General features: G+C 47.0%; 1 protein-coding gene across 7 annotated transcripts in view; it reads right to left on the reverse strand.

The window, feature by feature from the left end:
- LOC126537162 (cholecystokinin receptor type A-like) overlaps positions 1-26875 on the reverse strand; it is a 204647-nt gene that overhangs the window by 8428 nt on the left and 169344 nt on the right. For 4 of the 7 annotated variants that reach the window (XM_050184336.2, XM_050184335.2, XM_050184332.2 and 1 more), the window contains exon 6: positions 13746-13844. The exons of 1 other annotated variant lie outside the window; for it this stretch is intronic. In XM_050184336.2, the coding sequence (XP_050040293.1) occupies positions 13746-13844 (99 nt within the window). Of the gene's footprint in view, positions 1-13745; positions 13845-18089; positions 18305-26875 lie in introns of those variants that run through there. 2 more of the 7 variants (XM_050184333.2, XM_055073757.1) reach the window with 2 other exon arrangements.

Raw genomic sequence — 26875 nt, forward strand, 5'->3', positions numbered from 1 at the left:
GTGCACCTAAATCTAAGTACACGGGTGTTTTCGCATTTCGCCCCCATCGAAATGCGGCCGCCGCGGCCGGGATTCGATCCCGCGACCTCGTGCTCAGCAGCCTAACACCATAGCCACTGAGCAACCACGGCGGGTGCGCTTAACAATTGCTTCACCTCCGCCGCGGGTTGGCCCGGCATTGCACCATCTTCGGGATGGGCCCACGTATGGGGAGTGCTTAACGCCTGCTTCATCTCTGCCGTAGGTCGACCCAGCATTGCCCTATCTTCGGGATCGGCCCACGTATGGGGAGTACTTAACGCCTGCTTCACCTTCGCCGTAGGTCGTACTGGCATTACACTATCTTCGAGATCGGCCCACGTATGGGGAGTGCCTAACGCCTGCTTCACCTCCGCCATAGGTTGGCCCGGCATTGAACTATCTTCGGTATCGGCCCACGTATGGGGAGTGCTTAACGGCTGCTTCACCTGCACTGCGGGTAGGCCCTTCATTGCACTCTCTTCGGGATCGGCCCACGTATGGAGAGTGCTTAACGGCTGCTTCACCTCCGCCGCGGCTCGGCCCGGCATTGCATTATCTCCGGGATCGGGCCACGTATGGGGAGCTTTTGACATATGTACAGAAAGATGTAAAAACAGAAAAGAAAAAGAAGGAATAAACAGATAAGCATTGCATAAAAAGAGCAAGAACTATTACATAAAAGCAGCAAAATATTTTGCGTTGATGCGTCATACACAACATAATGTTAAAAAAGGAAACAGAAAACAAGCATATGGGATAACGCGTGCCAATACTTTGGAAACGTAAACGTAATAGGATTGATAAGTACCCGTGTACAACTCAACCCTACGCACAGTGTGGAGAAAAATGTTTGACTATATTACTGCAAAGGGCATCACGATTTCTGAGCGAAGCAATGCTATCCGGAAGGCAGTTCCAGAGACGGATAGCGCGAGGCAGTGGTGAGAAGTTAAATGCTTGCTTCGCTCCATATACGCGGACATAGCTGAAATTATTGCGCAATCTGCGCGATGTGAAGACGTGGTGTTTCAAGCATAGTAGGGATAATCCGTCAGAGTGAATGAATTTCTCGAATAATGACAGCAATGCGATCTCACGGCGAGTACTCAACGACTGCAACGATAGTTCGGCTTTGATCTGCGTTACGCCAGACCGGGCGCTGTAGTCATGAGTAATGAAACGACTTGCCCTATTCTAAATGATTTCCAACGCTTCAATTAGGTAGTACTGGTGTGGAGACCAATGGGATGTCCATAAGCGGCGTGTGGACTTATTTCTTTTTACTTCAATTTGTGCTAAATTCTGTTTTGTTTGCTCGGTGGGTGTGGATACGCTTTATTACAATGTTTTATCGTTCCCACGTTAGTTTTATTTCTTAAAACACGGCAAAATATTAATTATTTAATTAATTAATTAATTAATTAATTAATTAATTAATTAATTAATTAATTAATTAATTAATTAATTAATTAATTTATTTATCATTTCAATATACCTTACAGGCTCCACGAGGAGCATTGAGTAAGGGGGGCATCACAGTAAGAAAGTTGTACACGAGAATACCGCAAAGATGAGTAGAAATAATCGCTTTAAAACAGGGTTAAAAATGCAGAGCTGTGGTAGTAAACAAAGATCAGATAAATTTTATCGCGCACGTTGCTCGCACACATATTAAAATATCGTGTAAAAAAGTGTAGTTCAAAGCATGTAAAGCAGAAAAAAGAAACAATACTAACAATACTGAGATAAACAGAAATTACATTGAGGGGTATACTAAACATCTGATAGATTTTATTACGCAGATTGTTCGCGCACATGTTAAAGAAGTGTAGTTTAAGGCATGAAAGAGGAAAGAAAGAACACCGTGACGTTACATAGGTATACAAAATGTGGCATAAAGTATGACACTTTTTTATGACAGAAACTGCATGTCCAGGAGTTGCCTAAATTTATCTCTATCCGTATGCTTCACAGTGCTTTCAGGAAGAGAATTCCACAAGCGAATAGCTCGTGGCAAAGCTGACTGATTAAATGCATCAGTGTTTCCGTAGGTGCGGATGAAACTTAACTCATTATTCAGTCGTCGTGATATACAGCTTGCACGTTCCAGCAGCAAAGACGATGACTTCATTTGATGAACATATTTATGGAGCAACGAAGCAATGCCACGTTACGACGACTACTTAGTGCAGGAAGTGAAAGATCAAGTTTGATTCGAGTTATGCTTGACTGTCTATCGTAATTGCGGGAGATGAATCGACTAGCTCGGTTTTCGATGCTTCTAGCATGCAGATTAAATATTAATGATGAGGAGACCATATCGGGGACGGCATCTCAAGCCGCGGACGGACGAAAGTCAGGAACGTCAATCTGCGGATGTTAGACGGGGATTTACGTAGGTTCCGACGAATGCATCCTAGCGTTTTTGAAGCATTGACGCATATGGTTGTTATATGAGAGGCCCAGGAAAGGTATGATGCGAGAACGCCTAGATATTTGTACAGTGAGGCTTCCATTACTGCATCCGTATTTATAACGTAAGAAAAACTTGATATAAAGTGTTTGCGTGTGAAAGTCGTTTTGTTTAAGTTTTATGAATTAAATGTCATTTGCCAGGTGTTGCACCAGTCGCTGATGCGTTGAAGATCACCTTGAATAATAAGATGGTACTCAAAGCTGGTAATTGGTCGGTATATTATACAGTCATGGGCAAAAATTCGCGCGCAAGAAGAGATGTTGTTGGGCAGATCGTTGATGTAGATTAGAAAAAGCGATGGTCCTAATACACTGCCCTGCGGTACACCGGAAGTTACGTAGGTGAGGGGTGATGTAAAATTGTTCACAACGGTAAATTGCTGACGACTAGCTAGAAAGTTACGGATCCAAGATGGCGTTAAACAGTTTAATTTGACAACAGTTACTTTGGAAATTAAACGGCAGTGAGCCACACGGTCGAAAGCCTTAGTAAAGTCGAGAAAGATACAATCTATTCGAAGGTTATTGCCCACGTTAGTATGTACGCCAGTAGCGAACTCTAATAACTGTGTCTCGCACGATAAACCTTACCTGAAGCCGTGCTGGTTAGCAAAGAAAAAAATTATTCGATTCAAGAAGTTGATAAATATGAGACGCTATAGAATATGCTCGAGCAATTTGCAACATATGCACGTTAATAAAATTGGACGGTAGTTTTCAGGGGGATTTTTGCTGCCACTTTTATACACATGTACCACTTAAGCAATTTTCCAATCAGAAGGGAGCTGGCCGGATGATAATGACTGGCGAAAAATATGGCACAAAATTTTGCTTGATATGGAGGTTGTATATTTTAAAACATTAGAGTTAATATTATCGACGCATGAAGTGCTTAAGGTTATTAATAAGGCATGCGACACCATCTACAGCAATATCGATGGGACCGATGTACTAGCAGTCGAAATCAATGACTTCAGGAATGAGTGAAAAGTCCTCATTTATGAATATCGATGAAAAAACGTGTTAAAGACCGCGGGGCATTCATTATCAGGAAGTGGAACTTCATCTTCACCATCTAACGAAATATGGTACGAACCGTGATCAGGTGATATTGCCTGCCAAACCTTTTGGGGGTTGGACTTAAGGGAGGCCAGATCGTGGGAATAGCATTTATATTTAACCTCAGTTAAAGCTGAGCAGTAAGGTTTCAAATATAGCATATATCTTTCCCAAGCCGTGGGCGAGCCAGTGTGTTTTGCATTCGTGTATAACCGTTTCTTTTTATTCCTTAGCCTTCGAAGGTAGTGGGTGAACCATGGGTTAGTTTTATCACCTGATATTTTGATTAGCGGAATATACTTTTCTATTAATGCGCAGAGCTCTTCCTTGAAAAGAAGTCAGTTTTCGTTAACTGACTGAGCAGAAGAACAGGTAATAAAGTGTGCAAAAGAAACGTTTCAAGTTCCTCGTTTATTTTGTGGTAGTCGCCTTTGTTATAGCCACGGAAAGTTTTCTTGGTGACGCTTGTAGACTGCAAGGGGACATTAAGAGTAAGTTGAAGTAACTTATGGTGACTAAAGCCTTCTAAGTAAGTCACATCACCAAATCTTTCAGGGGCGCTAGTAAGAACTAAGTCTAAGATTTTATTGCCACGGTTGGGTTGGGTAACCATTTGGAATAAATTATAACCTAACGTTAAAGAAATGAATTGAGTTGACAACCGAAAGGATGATGGTAGTGTATTCCGATCTGTCGTTGAAAAATTACTTATTATTACTTATCTATTATTATTACTATTACTTATCTCCAAGGAGATAAGTAATAGCAGCCAGGCAGATGTTCGTTGCTTTTCTAATGCTACTACGCAGTTCAACGAGAAAGCACTGATTCGAATCGGGAGGGCGATAGCAGCCTCCAATTAAAGCTTTATGGTGACGGAGTAGGCATTCCGCCCATATGATTTCAATACACGAATCGGTATTAATGACATGTGATGTAACAGTGCTTTTGACGCCCAAGAATACGCCACCACCTCTTTTTCCAACGCGGTCGCACCTGTATATGTTCAAAGAATTGTCGCGAGGGACGATTTCATTATCGGTTATTCCGGGATGTAGCCACGTTTCAGTGAGAACAACGATATCAGAATTGCAGTCGTCAAGAAACGAGGCAACATGGCCGCGCTTGGGTAACCGGCTTCTAATATTTGTGAATGATAGTGCTACGGAACAATATGTGCGATCACGAAAAGGCGAGCAGTGCGAAGACGACGACGACGATGAGAAGCTAGCGCGGGCTGTTGCCTCTTGGCCAAGCGCAGCGTAGTTTCTTGTAAATATACTTGTACATAGCTTTTCGTCTGCGTCTTCCTACGTAACATATCTGGTGGAGGTGGACGTTCCCTGTACCTCGTCACGGAGCTTCGCAGTGGACGGTACGTCGAGCCTTCCTTCATGGCTCCCGGCGACGACAACCGGACTCCCCCGGCTCCGACACCTGCTGCCACTTCGACGACCTACATCACTCTCCCCGCTCCCCGTGATCCTGGCGTATTCTCGGGCAAAGATGGGGAAGATGTCCATGACTGGATCAGCTTGTATGAACACGTCAGCCGCAATAACCGGTGGGACCCTACTATTATGCTCGCCAACGTAGTCTTTTACCTCGGTGGCACACCTAGAGTTTGGTATCGCACGCACGAAGATGAGCTCACCAGTTGGGATTCGCTTAAGACACAGCTTCGGGACTTGTTCGGCAACCCCTACGGTCACCAACTTGCCGCGCAGAAGGCGCTTTCCGGCCGTGTGCAAACCTCAACAGAGCCCTATGTCACGTACATCCAGGACGTCTTGGCTCTGTGCCACAAAGTTGACACCCACATGACTGAGTCAGACAAGGTTGCCCACATACTCAAAGGCATTGCCGATGACGCCTTCAACTTGCTCGTTTGCAACAACGTAGCGACGGTGGATGCTGTTATAAAAGAGTGCCGCCGCCTGGAACTCGCTAAAAGCCAACGTATTGACCAGCAGTTTGCCCGTCTGCCCAACACCCCAGCGACATCTTCCTGTGCCGACACTCCTCATCCCAACAACACTGCCGATGTTACCAGGATCGTCCGGCGTGAGATCGAGGCCGCCTATCCGGCTGCCTTCGACTCCAGTCCCACCAACACATCTGCAGTCACGGTCTCACTGATCCAGTTGTCCACCAAGAGTTCGAAAACATGGGTCTTCACACCATCTGTTCGGCCCATCGTCCTGATACCCGCCCGGCTTCTTCGATTCCGCCCCGTCCCGCACCTTCTTACCCACCACGTTTCCGCAACCCATGTGAATGGCGCACTGCTGACGACAAGCCCATTTGTTTCCACTGCCATCGAATCGGGCACATTTCTCGGCACTGTCGCAGTCGCTGGAGTTCCCCGACCCGGTCTACTTATACCGCCTACTCTCGCCCCCCAGGTGGCCCTTCTCGTCCCTATGCCGCACGCTCCGATAACGCCGCCGCTGATTCTCCTGCACCGAACCGCTCCTATTCTCGTTCGCCTTCGCCCCAACAACGACAATCTCGCTCTCCCCAGCCCCGCCGCTCCTATTCGCCGACTCCCTTCGGACGCCGCTCCCAGCCGGAAAACTAGACGATGCAGCGCCTCGAGGTGACGCTGCATTGCTCCCTACGCCGCCAAATCCTCTACTGACGTTGTCCACTCATCTGAACCTTCTTGACGTGCAAGTCGACGGTGTTTCTGTGTCTGCACTCATAGACACTGGGGCGCATTTGTCCGTAATGAGCGCTGGCCTTAGTAACCGGCTCAAGAAAATTATCACGCCCGCCACGACGCCTGTTGTCCGTGTCGCCGATGGCGGAACAACCCCAGTAATTGGTATGTGTACCGCCCGAGTCTCCTTCGCCGATCGCTCAACAATCGTGCTATTCACAGTCATCGCCCACTGTCCCCATGACATCATCCTCGGCTTAGACTTCCTCTCCGCACATTCTGCTCTCATCGATTGTTCCGCCAGTACTCTCCGCCTTGACCTGCCTCTTCTGGATCCTGCTGAACCACACCCCAGTCGCCTCAGTTCCGTCGACTTCGTTCGCTTGCCACCTTCGGCACTGACCTACGTTGACCTAGTGTCTTCCCCACCAGTCCCCGACGGTCACTACATCGCGGCTCCTATGCAAGACGTCCTCCTTACACACGAGATCACAGTACCTCATACAGTTTTATCTATTACGGCGAATTGCGTCTGCCTGCCAGTGGTCAACTTTGGCTTGACGACACAAGTGCTGCCACGCGGGATGTCTCTGGCCCAGCTTTGCTCATTCGCGGTTCACTCAGTAGCATCCATTGCAGTAGACGACACTTCATCCGATGCTCCTCTACCATCGCAGTCGGCAAATTGTACCATCGCTGACTTACAGAAAATGATTGCGCCCGATTTGCCGTCCGAGCACGCTCGTGAACTCTACCGCGTTCTGTTTTCCTACCACGATATTTTTGACTTTAACGATCGTCCTTTGGCCCAAACTACAGCTGTCAAACATCGCATTAATACCGGCGATGCCCCTCCTATTCATCGCCGCCCGTATCGAGTGTCACCAGCTGAGCGTCAAGTTATTCACGCAGAAGTTTGCAAAATGCTTGCCAAGAACATTATTGAACCATCATATAGTCCATGGGCGTCACCTGTTGTACTGGTCAAAAAGAAGGATGGCTCATGGCGCTTTTGCGTGGATTATCGGCACCTTAACAGGGTTACCAAAAAGGACGTGTATCCCCTACCTCGGATTGATGACGCCCTTGACTGCCTCCACGGTGCTCGCTATTTCTCCTCTATTGACCTTCGCTCCGGCTATTGGCAGATTGCCGTGGATGATCTCGACCGCGAGAAGACTGCCTTTGTAACACCCGACGGTCTTTATCAACTCAAAGTGATGCCGTTCGGCCTATGTAACGCTCCTGCCACTCTTGAACGCATGATGGACTCCCTTCTTCACGGTTTCAAATGGTCCACGTGCCTGTGCTACTTGGACGACGTTATAGTATTCTCCCCAACATTCGCTACGCACCTCGAGCGCCTCTCAGCAGTGCTGGACGTTTTTCGGCGAGCCGGTCTGCAACTCAACGCATCGAAGTGTCAATTCTGCCGTCACCAGATTACCGTCCTTGGACATCTCGTTGACGCGAACGGAGTGCAACCGGACCCAGGCAAGATTCATGCTGTTGCGCACTTCCCTGTTCCGAAGTGTGTCAAGGATGTGCGCAGCTTCATCGGCCTTTGTTCGTACTTCCGCCGTTTCGTGAGAAATTTCGCCGCCATAGCACGACCACTAACCGAGCTTTTGAAAAAAGACACCCCTTTCCAGTGGGGCGATAACGAGGCCTCAGCATTCTCACATCTAATCGACATTCTCACAACGCCTCCCGTTCTGGCCCATTTCGATCCTTCTGCGCCTACTGAAGTCCGTACTGATGCCAGCGGTCACGGAATTGGCGCAGTACTGGCACAACGCCAGCATGGCCACGACCGTGTTATCGCTTACGCCAGCAGGCTCCTCTCACCCGCGGAGCGCAACTATTCCATCACTGAGCGTGAGTGTCTGGCCCTAGTTTGGGCGGTTGCGAAGTTCCGCCCATACTTATATGGCCGACCCTTTTCCGTTGTCACAGACCATCACGCGCTTTGCTGGTTATGCTCACTGAAAGATCCTACAGGAAGACTTGGTCGCTGGGCCTTAAGCCTCCAAGAATATTCGTATACTGTCACCTATAAATCTGGCCGTCTACACAAGGACGCTGACTGCCTGTCTCGCTACCCGGTCGACGAGCCTGACGACGCCGACAGTAGTAGCGCCAACGGCATTTTCTCTGTGTCTGCCTTCGCTAACATCGCCGATGAGCAGTACCGAGACCTATCGCTGCGAGCACTTATCGAGCGTCTGCGCTCAACACCTACCGACGCATCCGTTCGCCGATATGTCCTCCAGGACGGCATTCTGTATCGAAGGAACTTCCTCCCTGACGGCTCTGATCTTCTTCTTGTCGTGCCAAAACAGCTACGACAGACTGTGCTCTTTGAGATGCATGACGCACCCACTGCAGGACATCTTGGGGTAACCCGCACGTACGACCGCGTCCGCCGCCGCTTCTATTGGCCTGGTCTCGCTCGCTCCGTTCGACGCCATGTTGCTGCCTGTGATCCCTGCCAGCGTCGGAAAACACCTCAGGTGCTACCTGCCGGTCATCTCCAGCCGATCACCGTCCCTGTAGAACCGTTCTTTCGTGTTGGATTAGACCGGCTCGGTCCCTCTCCCACGTCATCCTCTGGGAACAAATGGGCAGCCATCGCGACTGACTACGCCACCCGATACGCTATCACGATACGCTATAATGACGGCGCGGTTAAAGGTCACTCAAACGTTCGACCGATCGGATTGCGCGGCGTGGTTTGTAGCTATCTGCTACAAAGGACTGCAGCTTTACTGGCGCCGTCAAAAACATAATTTGCACCTTCAATGCGCAATCGGTCAAGTGAAAGGCTAAATAGCCTAGTTTTTCCCTTTGCAAACGTAATCAACTGCCTTCTTGCTTCTCGAGTAGTTGGTGAAAAATCTTCGCGGATAGGGAAGACAGACCCTTGAAGTTTTCGTGCAGAAGACAGAATGCTCCCTTTGTCTTTAAAGAAAGTCATTTTAGCTATAACAGGCCTTTTCTTGTCTTCCGAATACTTACCTATCCTATGGACCCTTTCAAACTGAGCAGTCGACATTTCGATGCCAATTTTTCGGAGCAGAATTTCACAACCTTTTGTTCTGAAGCAGACCAGCCTTATTTAACTTCATCTTCTAATCAAAAGAAGAGCAGGCTAGATTGCCTCATTCGGTTTTCTGCATCGTCGCATCTAGAAGTTATTTCATTCAGCCGATTAGATACGTCCCGCAATGTTTCAATACACAATTCAAAGACGGCAGCAGGTTGAGACGGGACAGCTGTTTCTAACTTCGTTATCTTTGTTTTTAGCAATTTAATTTCTTTCCCAGTGGCTGTGCGTTCTTCTTTCGAGTGTCATCACGCAGAGCCTTTTCATTAGCTTCACGCTTGCGTGCGGTTTGCAATGCAACTGCCTGCCACTCTTGGGGAATCTTTAATATCGGCCAGCATTACTTTGACGATGTCCTCCAGCTTATTGATCCTTTCCAAGGCGGCAGCAAAGGCATCTGCTTCAGCCTTGTACATGAGACCGGGATGTTGTTCAACGTCGCCCGCGAGCACAAGTAAGAGCTCAAACAAAGAAAAACACATTTTTAATAACAATGCGACCGACCGTCTAAACGCGTCAGTCCACTCTGTCGGGCACGACACGGCTATAATACAATAAATACTAGTCTTAGCAGAAGGAACACGCTCAAGGTAACTAACCTTAAATATGGGCATTCCTGAGAAACGCATGCTTGAATTGGTGTCGTGCCCGAAGTGAACGATGGCTGGCTGGCCACGGTATGACGAGACACACCGTAGCGGGCGATTTCGGATTAACTTTGACCACGTGTGGTCCTTTAAAGGGCACCTACTGCTCGGCGCACGGGTGTTTTTGCATTTCGCTACCATCGAAATGCGGCTACCGTGGATGGGGTCCGATCCCGCGGCACAACAACCAAACAACTACGCCGCCACAGCGGGCTACGAAAGGGAAGACGCTGAATGTAATATGGGCGTCACAAGGGCACTTTTTGATCGCGATCGAAACGAGTCGGGATGGAATTTTTTCATCGCGCTTGGCTCCTTTGAGCAAGCTCGCGGAAGGGAGCCGACCGCGGTACAGAAACAAAATAAATTCCGACATGTCTTGATCGTCATCGGAAGTACCACTGTGACACCGGCATAAGGGTACCAAGTGCATATCCTTGTGCTGCAATAACTCTACCACCCTTACTGAGCGGCATATTCAAGAGTAGTGTAAAGCAAAAGAAGAACAAAAAGAAAAAAAAGGAAAAGAAAAGAAAGGGAATTCGCCTCTATCCCGCCTTGTAAAAGTGTGTACAGCGAGCAAAGCTGTTGCCGACGTTACGCAAGCATCGCCACCACAAGCGACGTACGTCACGCGACCACACACGTGTGCAGAAGTGCGGCATGCATCCTCATTATTCTAGGCCGTCCGCCAAGCGCAAGTGCATTATTGAACTAAATGCATGTTCAGTAGGAAATTCCGCCCGAAAATGCGTAAAGTATGACTTACACGCAAGCTGCAGATGGTAACTTCGGATTGTGGTTCGGGTAAACGATATAACATAATTTTGTTACGCGGAAACTCAAACACAAAACCTTCCAGGTGCCGTTTGTTTTTGGAGCCTCCGCTTGGCCGAAGTGCCTTATTGAGCTAATTTCTCAAAGTAAAATGTGTCAGAAAGTTCGTAAAGTACGACCTACACACAACCACGGTGTTCGTACACCGTGCACACAACCTACAATCATGATAGCATCGGGTATACGCGAAAACCTAATTATGTTGCGCAGAAACCCCAACACAAAGCTTGCCAGCTGCAGTTTGAATAAAGTTTCTTCTTTTTCTTCCCTTGTTTTCGTGCGGCCATGCCACGAGAAATGCCGACCAACTAGAGGCTAATAGCCTCGCTGTAAAAAAAAAGAAAGAAAGAAAGAAAGAAAGAAAGGAAAAGAAAAGCTCGAGGCTCACAGGAGAGCAAACAGAACACTACAGAAAAAGATAAGTTATATGTTTGGAAGCCGATTTCGCTTTCATTTCATTACATTTTTTAGACACATCTACCATACGTATTTTACATGGCCTAATTTGTTGTCACGCGCCTTATCATCGGGTCTCTGCGAGCATTATTGTTATAGGTAAAAACTCCGACGCACTTGTGGAGAATTCCCCAATTTGGGAGCCGCTGGACGAAACACAAGCAAACTCACTGTCCACTAAGAGAAACGATTCATAAGTGCGGGCAACGGCGTTACGCAACATATCGATGTGCCTGCCAAGGTTCTTTGAGGAAAGCACGCGGCTTTCTAGCGAGTGCTCCAAGCTGCAGTACGGAGTCGAACTGAATATTTCTACAAACCGTGTATTGCAAGGTTACTCTGCCTATGTGAAGTTCGGTAATCCACCCTTTGCGCTCTTCGCTTGTGCTTCTCGTAGCCTGGATATTGCTACCTAAATCCCCCGATATTGTACTCCACGATTGTTTACCCGGAATTGAAAGGTGGGTTGAACTTCGCGATATTTTGAGCCTTCGTTCGCGTACCTTCTTCACGGCCTGCCATCAACTTTGAAAATAAGGAAAGTAAAAAAGAAAACCAATAACATGACTTGTTTTCCCGTTGTTGAGCAGCCTGGTAGTGTTATATAAAAGATATTGCTTAGCGTTTAGAGCTCCCACATGCGATTTCTTGAAGCCATCCCTGTCTCTGCTATGGTCAACGACGTTGTGTAAAGGGATTTTTTCCGTCGGGCCAAGCAACTTACACTACTCTTGCGCTGTCAGCTTTAGCGCTTTGTGAAAAAACGTGCCTCAAGGACCTGGTGCGAGGTGGCAGATCTGACTGTTACTAACGCTGAAGAACAAGCAAGACTGCTACACCATATTCAGAAAGCTTCTCTTACGCATACTGTCCCCTATAGGCCATCACCGTGGTGATATTCTCAATTCCAGGGTGTTTGTGCAACCTGAGGCCGACACGATAAGCGGTTCGTAAAGGTTCCTTTGAAGTAGGTATCAAGTGACGATGGAACAGAGGGCAACGAGCAACACTGAGGTGAAGTGGCTCGACGCAAAGTATCCCAGTCGAACATTCCGCACTCAGCTGAAAGGATCCAAGAAGAACAGAACACTATTACGAAACAATCCCAAGCTATAGGAGATGCAGCACTAACACGTTAGGCGCCGACACATCCACGAACCAACGACGATATCAAACACTACGCCGAGAACAGACAGTTGATTATACTGCGTGTCTCTACATATGCAGGAAATACCCCAGCCCAATGCATACTTACTGCGAATGAGCAGGGATACTCTCACCTCCACACATTCTAAATTGTTCAAACATCGCACACTCCCTGCCCCAACACAGCTGGGAGAGTCAGACTGCTTTACCGCAAGAGCTATATACGGAAGTCGCTGTGGCCTCCATAAAGGACGTTGTCGGTTGCGGTCAATTGGACTCAGAAGAACAGAGAGGGACCCAGCTCGTCACCGCCATCAGGCCGATCGCCCTCGTGAGTGGCTGGCGGCCGAACGCCGGCCAATGTGGAAACGCTGTTACACAGGAGAGTTTTCGTGAATACGTATTCTTATCCATCAATCAGTCATTCAAGTGTCGAAATCCCCTGCTTAAATACTACGCGGAAGGTTAAGAATATGAAGTTGCTTCAAGGTGAGCATGCAGAGTGAGTTGATAGAAAATAATTTTGCTAATTGCGCGCAAAGGGACACAAGAGGGTGTTATGCACAGAGTATACGCTGGGTAACAAATGACAAGTGCTTATTTTTTTTTTTTTTTGTTATGAGGGTGAAGACATTGAATCTACCGCTGCTGATCAACTTCCGCCCGACTTAACACGGTGGTGACGACTGAGGACACACTCCTTTGTTCTGTAGCAGTTCCTTTCCAACATTTTTTGCGTTTCTTTCTTGCGAGCAATATAAATACTGGTAGCACCCCTTCACAGAATTCGTTCGCAAGCTCCTTTGTAAACTTGTGGCGCCTCTAGAATTCACTCGCAAGTGAAGCACTTTGAAGACGCCAGTTCGAAGGATTTACAGCCAACTACAACATGCACGGCTTCAACGGCTAGTAAGCGTTAACTTGAACTCTGCAGGGAAACAGCGCGAAAAGACGAAGAACAAGAAAGGGAACATACACTAGTGCGGGTGTGTGTTTCCCTTTTTCTCCTTCGTATTTTCGCGCTGTTCCCCTGTGGAATATGTACCGACGAGCCCAAGCTGCCACGGTGTTGTGTTAAGCTGAAACTGCACTGAAAGCTTCTCGTACACAAAAGAAAAAAAAGAACTTGAACAACCTCTTTCAGTTCATCTCTGTGTTCTCTTTTTTTTTTTCTCATACTACATTTAACAGTAGCGCTCCGCCAATTTTTGCTACTTCTTCGTAGTTCGAGGTTATAGCATTGAGGGTTAATATTTAACTACGAAATACTTTGTATTAAAAAGGGGTTAGTTCGATGTTGTTAGCGCCATGGTTTCTTAAGCGCACTTCTTTTTACCGTGATTTTGGCCAGCGACTTCATTGAAATCGTTGGTTGCTCTCTCTTCCTTGAGACTGGACAGCCGGCTTGTGAACGTGCTTCGTAAAGATCCCTTGCCTATGGACGTATAAAAAGAAAAGAAAAGGAAGTATTTTGATTTCCCGAAATGCAGATAATAAAATATAAAAATAAAAGCTGTCAGAATAGGGGTCAAAGCAAAATCACAGAGCGCACCGCCACGCTTGTTCTATTCCCCCGTTGTGGGCCTAATGACAAGGCGTGGGGGGCACAGTTGGAAGGCTTTCTTGGTCTTCAGTTATGGCCGCCATCCCAATGGTGTCTCTCAATACGTTAGCGGTGTTGAAAGCGGCAGCAGCTTCTCGCCAATACATGACCATGTCAAATGTACTGCCACAAATAGAGCTAGAAAATAAAAATTAGCAATATATCCTTTCACAGGTCGCTGAGCTGCTTCATTTCTTCAGGGAAGTTCTTTTCAAATAATCAGTCACCAACTCACTCAGTTACACTTGTGATATATTGATTCATATGTATTCTTTGATCTGTACGCACTGTGAATTAAGCCAATTTAAGCAATGCACACCGCGCGTTGAATATACGAGATTGAACATTTCGACTTAATCCCTTTTTAACATTTCTGTGAAGTCCCCTACAGCTCAAGAACCTCCAACGCGCATCGTTGTGGTTGGAATATTTGGACTAATGTGTGAATCACAGCTTTAAGCCTATGTAATAAATCATTTACAGCACTTTGTAGCCGATGATGAACAGACCGTGCATCATTTTACTTAATAACACTGTGAAACTACGGTTTCACAGTGAATTGTCCTAAGAGTACGTCTGTCCGTCGTCTGTCATTTGCTTTAAAAACAAACAAACAAAGAATCAAACAAAATAAACATACAAACAAAGAAAACGAACAAGCAGATAGTGAAAATCTTTTCAAAGAGATATGGACTCTTGAGAAAGTGCGCAGCACCAACGTAAGGTTTAGTAGTTGATGTCCAGAAGTGAAATAGACCTTTGTATGAACAAAGTAGAATTTATACACTGGGTTACAACAGCGATGCAACTCCGCCATTTTTTGCTATTCTCTCGTTTGTTGAGTCATAGCGGCAGCGGTAGTTGGGTTAGTGCATATTTAGTGGCAGTGGTTAATGCGATAAAGAGGCAAGAAGCATGATGAAAGTGCGCTAGATGGACGCTGAGGTGTCTTGGGTAGTGGAGTGACAGCACTGGCCGCAGTTCAACGACACTGGTGCGACCTCTTGCGAAATAGAGAACGACAAGATGTGGAGCTCGCTTAAGTTTGCTCTTGGTGCCTGTGGTCGCTTCTTCAGCGAATACTGCAATTGGATGTATGTCGTCCGTTATTACAGCCGCGCCAGACAATTCTCTTTTCGTAAACTGGCGTCGCCTGTCGTCGGCACTATTCTGCACTTCTGCTCGAAATTTATGCCCCAGCTTCTCCGGTCTAGTCTCAGCAAATTGAAATCAGTTTCATGCGCAAGTGTTCAGAATGCCGCTCTTCGTTATTTCATTCCGACGGCTCATTTCGAAGCACGCAGCATATCACTGCAGTTATATTCTTGCTTAAACCACTCGCCTTTTTTAAGATTATTGCATTTATTCTGCTTCACGTGTTTGTACCATCGTGGGAATCAAAATTTTGGAATCCGCATTCTTGGACTTCCTTACCTTCACGTTGCCTAATATGAATGCGGGTAATTTAGCGCGTGCATCGTTGCTGCTTCTTTTCCACTAAGCTCTGTGAAAGGCAGCTACACCGCTATACGAACCCGACGTGAATGGCGCATGTCTGTTATGCTTCTCACGTGAGAGCGCATATTGTTTCTTGTGTTTTATAGTGTTCACGTTGAGAGTTGTTTTGCTCGCCCTTAACGCCTTCGCCGCCACTTTATTGCCATATTTTTCAAGTTGTATTTCATCAATTTTCTGGTGCCACCTCACTTTTTGATGTTACTCGCTTCATGGGGCACTGCATGGCCAATCACACCGCTTCAACTGCTTTATAGTGTCTCTTGCCACCTTCTTTTTCAACCAATGCGACAGAAGAAAGGAAATTGAATTTTTTTTTTTCGATGGTGAGAGCTCGCACCTTGAGAAAAACGAGAGGAAAGGAAACGCAGAGCAACAGAAATTAACTTAGTAAACAGATATGACTACATCCGCTTGCGTGAGCCTGAAATGCGTGCACAAATGGTAAGAACGTGACTTCGAACGTGACTTGGTGCGTCAGCTAGTGCCGGGCGTTTCAACTTATACAAGCAAAATTACATATCAGCGTTCCCATAACTGCAAGAGCGCGTACCAAGATTTTCCTTACTCTCCATCGAGTTCTCTTCGCAAGTTAGATGCGCGCCTCGTGGCTATCGGCAACAATTTTTGATGACCCTCCCCCCCCCCTCACACCCAACAGATAATTAAGATTCCAAGCAAGAACGTTCGGTTAATGTTTCCTTCTGTATTGTTGCACGGGCACGGTATTGAACTGCCATTCGCGAGTGGCATGTCAAATCAATTGCGGAAGTCATGCAGGTTTCCAACACTGGTAATGAAAAGCTAATAAGAGAGGAGCTGCACTCGCCCGAAAAGTTATTGACAATATATGGCAAGCGAGTAGACCTGGGAAATACCAAAGGGTGTAAATACTGCTTTTCCCGTTCAGATGCATCGATACAATAATTATTGCGCTCTAGCAACCACACAAGATATTTATATCTGCACCTTTGTCATGGAAGAGTACTTCTCGTCTTCCCTCTTCGCTGCGTGTGATGCGAGTTGTTTATTTTATTCACAGCGCGTACCCGGCAGGATATCTGCAATATATAGGCATTCTACCGATTAGGAGTCTGCGATTAGGAGTTATCATCGAAAACAACGGCGAGAGAAAAGGTGCGCGAGGAGGCATGGAGCGAGATCTAGGTCAAAGGGTGCTCAGGTGCGTGGCGCAAGAGAGTGGGCGGAAGCAAGCAATTACATCAGTGTCACTTGACGCCGCTCCCATGGTCGGAAAGGAGGAGGCGAGCTTATCCGGTTACGTCATGGGCGCAGCTTTATGTTGGGCGCGCTCAGATTGCACCATCATCTTCGCTCGTCGAGGCTTCAGCAAGCCGCGGCGTGGATTTCGCCATTCTGCGCGGTCGGTGGGTTGCAACGGTCATATAGTCGAATGCATCAGCCTCTCGTCTCGCTATAAGGCGTCCATGAGTAAGTATATATATATACTATGTATATATATATATATGTGTGGTCATCTCTAATGAGAGAGCAGTCGCTGCTGCGGCGGATAGAGGGCGTCGCCAGTGCGAAGCAGTTTTTTTTTTCTGTTTTCTATTTCTGTCTTTTGCTCGCGCTGTCGGTTTGTTATCAGCGCGAAAACGCCAGGCTGCTACGTAACGCCTGAGCTTCTTGTTCGGCACAGCTTAGAAGTTGCACATATAACCCTAAAGCAAGCAAAACAAGAAGCTATCCTTATCTAAGCCTTAACGATAGACCGTGGTGTTGAAGTTTGGTTATGCTGCCGGTATTCCTGTCAAAAGAAGAAAAATGAAAGAAAAGGGGATGATACTAAGGACTTAAAAATGTTCCTAAAAGAGTTCATAAGAAAAAGTGTTGTGTTGTGTTGGGTTTAATGGCGCATAAGCAACTGAGGCTATCATGCGCCAAACGCAAGGTCAAATTTCTTTTTAAAAAGTTGGGTCACCTCAGCGACGATCCTTGTCTGGGCAAGGATTCCGAGGATCCCAACAAACTAAAGACCTCAGTCTTCTTCTCAAATATGAGAAGGTGGGTGTATACCAAGATGAAGTTGGGAATAGGCTCATTTATAGTTTTTCAATGATACCTGCTTCTCTTAAGAAGCTAATAACATGTGTGGAATCCACAAGTGCATCTTCGCCTAAAGTCAATGCTGGGTGAAAGGGAATGTGCTGATTATAAAACATAAGAAAAAGGCTGAGTATACTAAGGACGTGCTCGAGACAGGAGTCCATAATCGTGTCCTTGCTTTCTCAGCGTGTGTCTTCTCAATGTCAACCACTCATCACAGCAACAGCGTGGGTTGGGAAGCTTAGAAGCATGAGGAGATTGACTAGATGCGTGACAGTGCGAAGAACTTTAGCGTCTTGAAAACAGTGGCAAGGGCGCGAGAAGCAAGGCGGCGAGCGCTTGTGTTCAACTCGGAAAAGTGACGTTCAGCCGAAAGCAGGCTTATATTCCGAGCGAAACTGACGTGCGAAGAGCGGAGGCAGTGAGGCTGAAGCTGTGGCTTGCGAGCTGCTTTTGTGTCCGACTTTTTTTTGTTACTTATATTTTTACCTCACGGTCCATTTTGCGGCCCTGTTGTCTGGGATTAAGGGATGAGATACCGCTTCGTCACACCTCCTGCTCCCACGCTGGGAAGTCGGGAGACGTGGGCGAGCCGTCTTCGGCAGAGTCCAGCCGCCGAGAGCGCGTCGCCAGGATCGCGGGTCTTCTGTGCGGATCGGCGCGGCCACTGCCATCGTAGCGGTTGCGATGGAACGAGGGCCTCCCTGCGTGTGCGAAACGTCGGTCGCGCAGCCACGCGCCTGTGACTTAACGACGTTCTGGGGGCTGCCTGTCACTTATCGGCAAGCGTGAAAACCTTAGACGGGGGAGAAGTGGCATATGCGTAACGTTCTTTTTTTCCCCTTTTTAGACAAACAAGCTTAGACCATGTTTTAACCGAGCGGGTAATGCGGAAGCCTGCAGTGCGGAGGAAATGTCACCGAAGGGACAGCCGGGATCAGACCGAATGTAGAACGACGCTCAAAGGGAAACCAAAACTACATTCACGAGAAAGTTTCATAGCTAAAAGAAAGTTTACCCTGATCCGCAGATCGAAAACACTGCCTCTGCCTTCCTGGCGCAGCTGGACCACCAAGCAACGCTGACCAGGAAACTAGCCCATTGCAGGGTGAAGCCGAATCATTTGGGAAATGCAAACGCTGAAGCCTTGAATAAGGGAATAAGAAATAAGGTCTTCGCCATTCCACCTGCTAGCCTTCTCCACAGGTTTGTTAGCATAGCTAAAATATTTCTCGCAGACAGTGGCGCTGTAGGCACGACACCCCCCCCCCCCCCGTCCCCCCTTAATGAAGATGATTTTTTTTCTCTTAAACTGCGAAAGTTGCATTCTGACCAAAGGGTATGGGGTTTTACTTTGTAGCTTCGTATATTTTTTATTTCGTCATCGTGTCTTACCTGGACGATGATTTGTCACAACACAATCATTTAGTCTCCGATGCAAAGGACAAAGTAGGCACGGCCATTTACTTTGAAGCCTTCTTACTCGCAATCATAGCGCGCATTGGTGAAATATAATTCTATAAAAGCTTAATATGGGTACCTGGATGCCTAGACCAGCGCTCAGAGAAAAAATGAAAAAAAAGGAGTGAAAATATTATTGACGCATGCGAGGCGATAATGTGAATTTTGCAAGATATGCACAGTGAAGAATCTGTGCCTTTATAGAATAACTGAACGAATTCCAAGAAGCTTTTTTCGAAGGCTGCTGAAAATTACTATCAGCATAGTCAAATCGGAAAATGTGTGCGTACGTGAAGGAGGAAGCGGAAAAGAAGGAAGGAAAGATATGGAGGTCAACCAGACGCACGTTCGGTTTGCTACCCTACACGGGGGAAGGGGCTTAAGGGATGAAAGGAAAGAAAGGACGGGGAGGGAAGAAGGTACTCTCAGTGTGAACACGTGCGGTTGTCTATTACTTCATGCTTATAATCGGTCACTGAGGCCAGTAGATTTTATGAATCGTAGTAATGCCAGCGTTGCTTCATTAGCCTGTGACACGTGGGTCCGAGAATCTTAGTCTCTGAAACTGGTCTGTTGTGTGATCGGTTTAACACACTCCAAAGAGCATCGCGTTCGACGTCGTAGAGATTACAAAAGCAAAACACGTGCTCGATCGTTCCTTCACAGTTGCACGAGTCACAGATCGGTGTGTCGGATATTCCAATAAGCAATGAGTAGACTTTCGTAAAAGCCACCCCTAACCGGAGGCGGCATACTAAAGTTGCATCACGGCTGGAGAAGGTCGATGGAATCTGCAGCGGTAATATAGGATCCAGCCAGTGGGGACAGCAGTTGGAGAAATTCGAGGTGTTGCACGAATTTTCAGTCTTGGTTTGAGCAAGTAAACGAAGAACCCTTGCAGCGTCTGTCCTTGATAAGGGTATGGGAACTGCCAGGGTTCCTTTGTGGGCTGACCGGGAGTCATGATCATCACGGTAATTTCCGACCATGCCACAGTGCCCCGGAATCCATTGGAAGATGATGTCATGGCCGCTTATGAGGGCTTGATTGAGAACCTCTCCGGTCTCAAATACCAGTTTTTCATGTGTCTTGCGTCGTAAGGCTGACTGCAGACTCTGAAGAGCTGCCTTGTAGTCGCTAAAAACGACCCACTTTCGAGGTTTTGCTTGTACGATGTAATTAACAGCAGCACGTAGGGCGGCAAGTTGTGTTGCCGTAGAGGTCGTTATGTGGGACACTTCGAACATAATTGTGACTTTTAAGGCCCGGATGATCGCAGCGCCTGTGGCGAGTGGCTGGCTGAGACAGATCCATCGGTGTAAATGTGCGTTCGTCATTCATATGCCTTCTTCAGTAACGACAGTATCAACTGACGTAGAGCCACTGTTGAATGACGGGTTTTCTTCGTAATTCCCGGAATCGTGACGCGTGCGTGTGGCTTCCGTAGACACCACAGGGATAACAGTGGTTTTGCTGCTGATGTAAAGCCCGACGGAAGGTAGCCATGATGTGTCGCAACAAGTTTGGGAAATGTAGTTTGAGGTATTTGTGCTGGCAGAGTAGCAATATAGTGACTGGGTACGCGACACAGATGTTGGATATGTGCTCTAAGGTTGTCAATCATTATATATGTTGGAAGCAAGTAGTCTCTAGCAATCGTGATTGTTGCTTGAGTCAAGGCACGTCGTGGTAGTCCAAGATATGTCCGTATAGAGCCTGGCCTTGCGGACTTTCAGGGTACAGATATTTGATTTACACGTGTTCGCCAAAACCGGCAAGCTGTACCGTAAAAAGCCCAGAAACTCTGCACATTGGCAGTATGGCCTGTGCCGACGTGCCCCAGGTTTTCCCGCACAGGAACTTCCTTATGTATACAATCGAAATTAGTCTCCGCTTCAGGTAGATATAGTGGGGGCTCCATGAAAGACCCCTAATAAATACTTACACCTACGAAGCTGTGAGACTTCTGGTATGTGATAGCCTGGACATTGAGAGAAATAGGGTACGGTGTCACGGGTTTGCGCGTAAACGCGATTAACGCGCATTTTTTGATGGACACACTAAGGCCTTGTTTGCGCACATGCGAGCAAGTTACCGTGGCTGCCCACTGAATTCCTGCGCGCACTTGAAGACGAGTCATCGCAGAAGACCAAAGAGAAATATCATCAGCGTACATTGATGCGTGAATTGTCTTGGGTAATATTTCAACAAGGTCAACCATGGTTAAGTTAAACAGAATAGGGCTCAATATCCCGCCCTCAGGAACGCCACTGTACGTATAATAGATGGTGGTCAGGCCATCTTCGGTCTCCACAAAGAAGGACCTGGTCAAATAGTCGCGGATCCACTGAAACATTCGGTCACCGATTCCAACAGCTTCCAATGACTCGAGGATAGCTTCATGTGTGACGTTATCGTAAACCCCTTGCACATCAAGAAAGAGAGCCACTGAGATCCGCTTGAGGCATTTTTGTTGTATGAAGGTTGTGAGGTCAGTAACATCGTCTTTTGATGAAGAAACGTAGAGGCACGTGCGGCAAGGCCTTAACAGCAGCAGCAGAACCCGGAAAGTCGGGAGAGGAAGCAAAGAAAGCTTAGAAAACACCGCCAAAGTAGATCTCCAATGAGCGACCCGATCCAATTAAATGCTGGGTGCCTTCGCCTTGACATAGCGTCTAATTAATCGGAAAAAAGGCTTATTTGGGAAAACGCGGTAATTAAGCGTGAAACAGCCTAGCATTTAGTGTGGCGGCACTGGTATAAGCAGGCTGTGAGAAAGATGTAGAGTAGTGCGACGTAAAATAACACCATATCTGCAAAAGGATCTCTAGCGCACTCAGCTCTAACGTCTACGAGGGCAAATGAGACAGTATACGCCCCTATTTCTTTAAAGCCAAATTACGGCTGTAAATGCGAAGTCAGCATGTCCATTCCCAGCGGTGGACATTTCTTGGACCGGCCGGGCCTTATCTGCCAGTAGCTTCGCTGCACGGCGCTGCCGTCAGCTCTTGAAGATGGTGGTTGTGCTTCACGCGTCCATGGCGTACGAGCAGCGAAGCGTGATTCGTCTTCTATTGAGCAAAGGAAGAATGCCCATCGAAATCCACAGGGAGGTGTAGTCCACGTATGGGGAAACTTGTCTCGCTTTGAGAAATGTGAGGTGGTGGCGGTGGTGTGATTTCGCAAAAGGCCGTGAAGACTTCCACGACAATGCGAGGCAATATGTGGCAATTACATCTGCCCACAAGCTGCTGTCACAACAGTCCTGCGTGCCACCAGTCACAGCGAGTCCGGCCCTCGCCCCTAGTGACTTCCAAGTTTTCGGTCCCCTGAAGAAGTTCCTGGCAGGACAGCGATTCATGTGCAACGATGAAGCCAAGACAGCAGTCTGACGGTGGTTCCACAGTCAGTCAGGCCTATTCTACCACAGGGGCATCTCAAGTTTAGTGCCGCTATGGGACAATTGTCTGAACCGGTGTGGGGACTAGGTGGAAAAATAGAGTAAGGTACGTGGAATAGTACGTTATATTTGTAATCACCTCTATGTACCTTATTCTGGCTAATAAAATATGAGGGCAAATATTGTCATACTTTCTGTAAATACTTACTGTAAATACTTTCTGTAAATACTTTCTTATTTGCCCTCGTTATTGTATTGGGGGATTCAATCCGAGTGCGCTTACTGAGCCCCGCCCGCAAAGCAATATTATAGCTACGCCTTCTTTTACTATCGCCCTCACTATGCAAAGCGTTCTGTGAGATGCATTACGAAGAATTTAGAGCGTCAGAAAGCTGAGTAACTTAGTAGTGATACACAGTACGGAAAGGCAGGCGTGCAAAACCACGGACATCAGAAGAAGGTGGAGGAGAACGCAGACGGCCGCATCCCGTTGCCTTGGCCTGAGAGATCGCACCGCTGCCGTTGCAACCTCGGAGAACACGCTGTTAATCGTTCGTCTCGTTTCTTCCACAAGAGGTCACACATAGGTGAAGAGACTGCTGCGTTGAACAGCTTTTGCACCTCTGTTTTACGGTACGACGTCCAGCGTGAACCTCTCAGCGTATTAAACCGGCTGGACTCGAAGCCGTATTCGGAAACGAAGATTCTTGGGACGTGGCACCGCGCTGGTCGCTGGCGTAGAAATGAATGAGAAGGTATGCTACAGTATACCTTGAATCGACGCATCTCTGCGACCGTTTATAGGCTTGGTGCAATTGTCGCGCGTGCGCAGAACTAGTGCTCTTTCTCTCGTCTTCGTGTTTGTCAACGCCTGCCGCTCCGTACCGTGAATAATATGGCAGACCAGACACAGCAAAAGCTTAACCGCGGAAAGTAAAGCAAAGCGATAAAAAGAGGGAGACCCGTACATTGCATCTCTGAGTTTCAATTACTGAGACGGCTCATTAACGTAGATTATGGACCACGGTACGGGTGCCTTATTGTTTGGATCAATTATTGATATAAGCGCACACCGAAGCCAGTCAGAGGCGAGGGTTGCCCATTTGCTATCACAGGGAATAACTAAACAAGGAAATCAGCACGAGACCAAGGTTAAAGCAAAGCTGGCGTACAGATAACTACCAAGAAACGCGCTAAATAGGTAGTGCTCGCTGTGGTAATCTTGCGCGTAGGAGCATCTCGTGTTACAGACATGCGGAAAATCACTCAGCCGCATCTAATTAGACGCTTCGAACCGAAGCATGTGCAATCAAGGAAGTTTGGTATTCTAAATTTCTCTGAAAAAACAAACATCTAATGCATAAGATTTCGTGAGTAAGCCTGCCGCTAGAGCACTGAGGTAACAGCAACAGAGACAGAAGAATAGCGACTGGTAAAAAAAAAGTAAAAAAATAAAGCATACGGTTTCTCACGCAACGCTGAAAAATTTTTTTGCTCAATTAACTAAGGTATAAGTACCTCGCTGAATCCCGTGATGCACTCAAGAGCGCGGTTTTTCCTGACGAATCCTTCAGGATGGTGGAACAACTAACCAGTCGTACGTGTTGTATGTACGTGTTCTGCTAGCAAGCTTTTTATTTTATTCGATTCAGGTCCATGCTTGGGTTTCTCCGGCTATTTGTTGGGCCAAAGATTTGTCATACTGCAATCACACACCCCTCTTCTTTATAACGCCCATAATAATCTCCAATGTGCAAAGTGCACGTAATGAAGAAAGAGAGGAAAAGGAGGCGACGCCGGTAATTACATTGCTTGAAATGCACGAGAACTGATAAAACAAGGCGCTAAGGGCATTTGGCAAGGTAAATGTGTTAATGTTATTCGTAGCGCTAGAGATATAAGCCACTCTAACGCTAACCGTGTTTAGGGAGGCTGGAAAACGCCTTTGGCAGTGAGGTAGTAAAGGACTGGTGGCACGCAGGCACTGCTTGAGGCGGCTCAGGTTCTGAAGACGAAGGGGCCATAACGCAGCTAGTGTACATCTGCAATCGCTGTTGTCTGATGATAATGGAATAATGAGAAGCGAAGAGAGGCAAGCAGATGACACTCATTTCTCTTGGTATACCGAAGTAGTTGGAAACTGACTTTACTATGATTCCACCACGTCGTTCCAGCAAATAAAGGGCGAAAAAACTATGTAACAGCTGCCCAAGCTTAGGTTCCTTAACCCTACTTCTGTATTGCATATATCTCCCAAGGCACCGCTGTCAGCGTGTCTGTTTGCTGAATTGAAAGTTTCCAACAAAGCACTGCTTAGGGGAAGGTAAGTTTATGTGTTCTATGAAGAACTCCTCGCATATTATCAAGAGCACTGTACCCTTGTTCGCGACAGTGTTTACTCTCTAAGTAACTACACCGCGTCGTGAAATCGAGAGTGCCGCGACATAAAAGTACTTTTGCCACACGGCGTTCCATTCATCAGACTTGTGTAACATTGTTGTGCTTTCAAGGGGACGCGAAATGACATCAGCGGCGTCGCTAACTTAGCACATGGCTCTGATGCGCTTTTATCGCGCTCCGTTCCAGCACCCGTTGCCCAAGGCGTCGAGGCATTTTGGTTCGATATAGGCACTGTCATACGGAAACCAATATAGTGGGTCAATAAACGAACAGCATTGTCAGTGGCGGAGGGAAAAAATAATCCGAGCAGGAACAAGAGCTAGAGGACAGCCGCAAGAAAATAAAAAGAATGGAGAAGGAAATGGCAGCCGAGTGACGAAAGGAATAGCGTTCGGTATAGCGAACGCGGCTAACGGATATAACGGGGAACACAAAGCACGTTGCAAGAGCCGTCCACTAGAAGAAACAGGGGAGGATGTATACACAGCCCAGGAGGGGAGGGGGGGGGTTGTAATCAAAGACAGCCATTGTACTGCCCCGAAGAGACACCAGCTATAAGAAGCGGGTAGAATGAAGATTCGCAAAGGAACAGACGTAATGAAGAGACGTTGTATGAAAAGGCACAAAAGTAAAGGAAAAAGAAATCACTTGCAATAATGGTGAAATCACCATTACGACAGCCGGAGGACTGCTCTTTTTTTTTGTTATTTGCCTCGTTGTTTGACTGATGTCACCTTCGTACTGGCTACACACCATTAAGTACGACATGGTCAGTAGTTAAGAAGCGTATTTTCCATCGGGAAAGATTGCTGCCTCTTGCTGAGGAAAAGAAAAAGCTCGGGGAGAGACCTTAAAGGAGACCACGTGACACAGATACAAAGGGGTTTGGAGTAACAGATAACGGCAAGGTGCTTCGGCTGCAAGAAATTGCAGAGCAGATGCACGGTCGTCGTAATAGCCAGAAAGAAGGATCCCTTGGACATACACAAAGAAGCGAGGAAAGCTTACAGCAAGCCCAGCAAACCACACTTGCACCTGAGCACTCGCGAATGGCTTCTCAAATATGAGCAGCCTGCCCTCTGTACAGGGTGTTTCACGTAGCTTGAGCCAAGGATTAAAAAAAAAGAAGTGGTTAGCCGCACCTGAACGAAACGAACGGCATATGGTTTGCCATCATGTGGCGCTCCTCAAAATATTTTTTGTATATTCCGCTTAATTCGTTAAGTGATTGAGCTCAATCATCCAAATATGTTATATTTTCTTAACGGCCAAATGCTTTTTTTACGTCGTAGAGGGGACTCAGAAACGACCGGTTCAATTTTTTGTGGTAAAGTACCTGCTGCGTGGTGATTTTTTCTGTGTTTAAAGAAAACCCGCGAAATATGAAATAAAACCAGGTGACTGCGCTCATGCGCTATCGTATTACAGCGTTCTCGACCGTGGTTCGAGCCTATCTCTTATCAGGGACGATGGCGTTACCTTTCCGTGTGCCGCCGTCAAAGATGCTGACGCACTGTGACGCCGATGCCTAGAGCCGCGGCCACTCACTTCGCAACGGTCCGTGCGCACGGTTCTTTCACTCGAAGCACCGTTGAGAGCGCTGCAATACGGTAGCGCGTGAGCGCAGTCAGGTGTCTTTATTTCATATTTCGCGGGCTTTCCTTAAACGCCGAAAGAAATCACCACGCTACGTTGCCACAAGAAAATTTGATCGGTCGTTTCTGAATCCCCTCTACAACGTTACGGAATGCATTTGGCCCTAAAGTGTTCAATAAAAAATGTGCATAGTTGATCTAGTTCATTAATTAGGCGGAATATAAAAAATACGATACTCTACGGAGCTCCACATGACGGCCAACCATATGTCACTGGTTTCACTCAGCTACGGTTAACCCCTCTTTTTTTTTTTTTTAAATCCTTGGTTCAAGTTACCCGAAACACCCTGTATATGGCGATTGACTGCCGGCAACTTCTTCATGAGGAGCCACCAGTTCTCTCTTCTACACAAGGACAT

Source organism: Dermacentor andersoni, chromosome 4 (assembly GCF_023375885.2).
Source record: "Dermacentor andersoni chromosome 4, qqDerAnde1_hic_scaffold, whole genome shotgun sequence".
NCBI lineage: Eukaryota > Metazoa > Arthropoda > Arachnida > Ixodida > Ixodidae > Dermacentor > Dermacentor andersoni.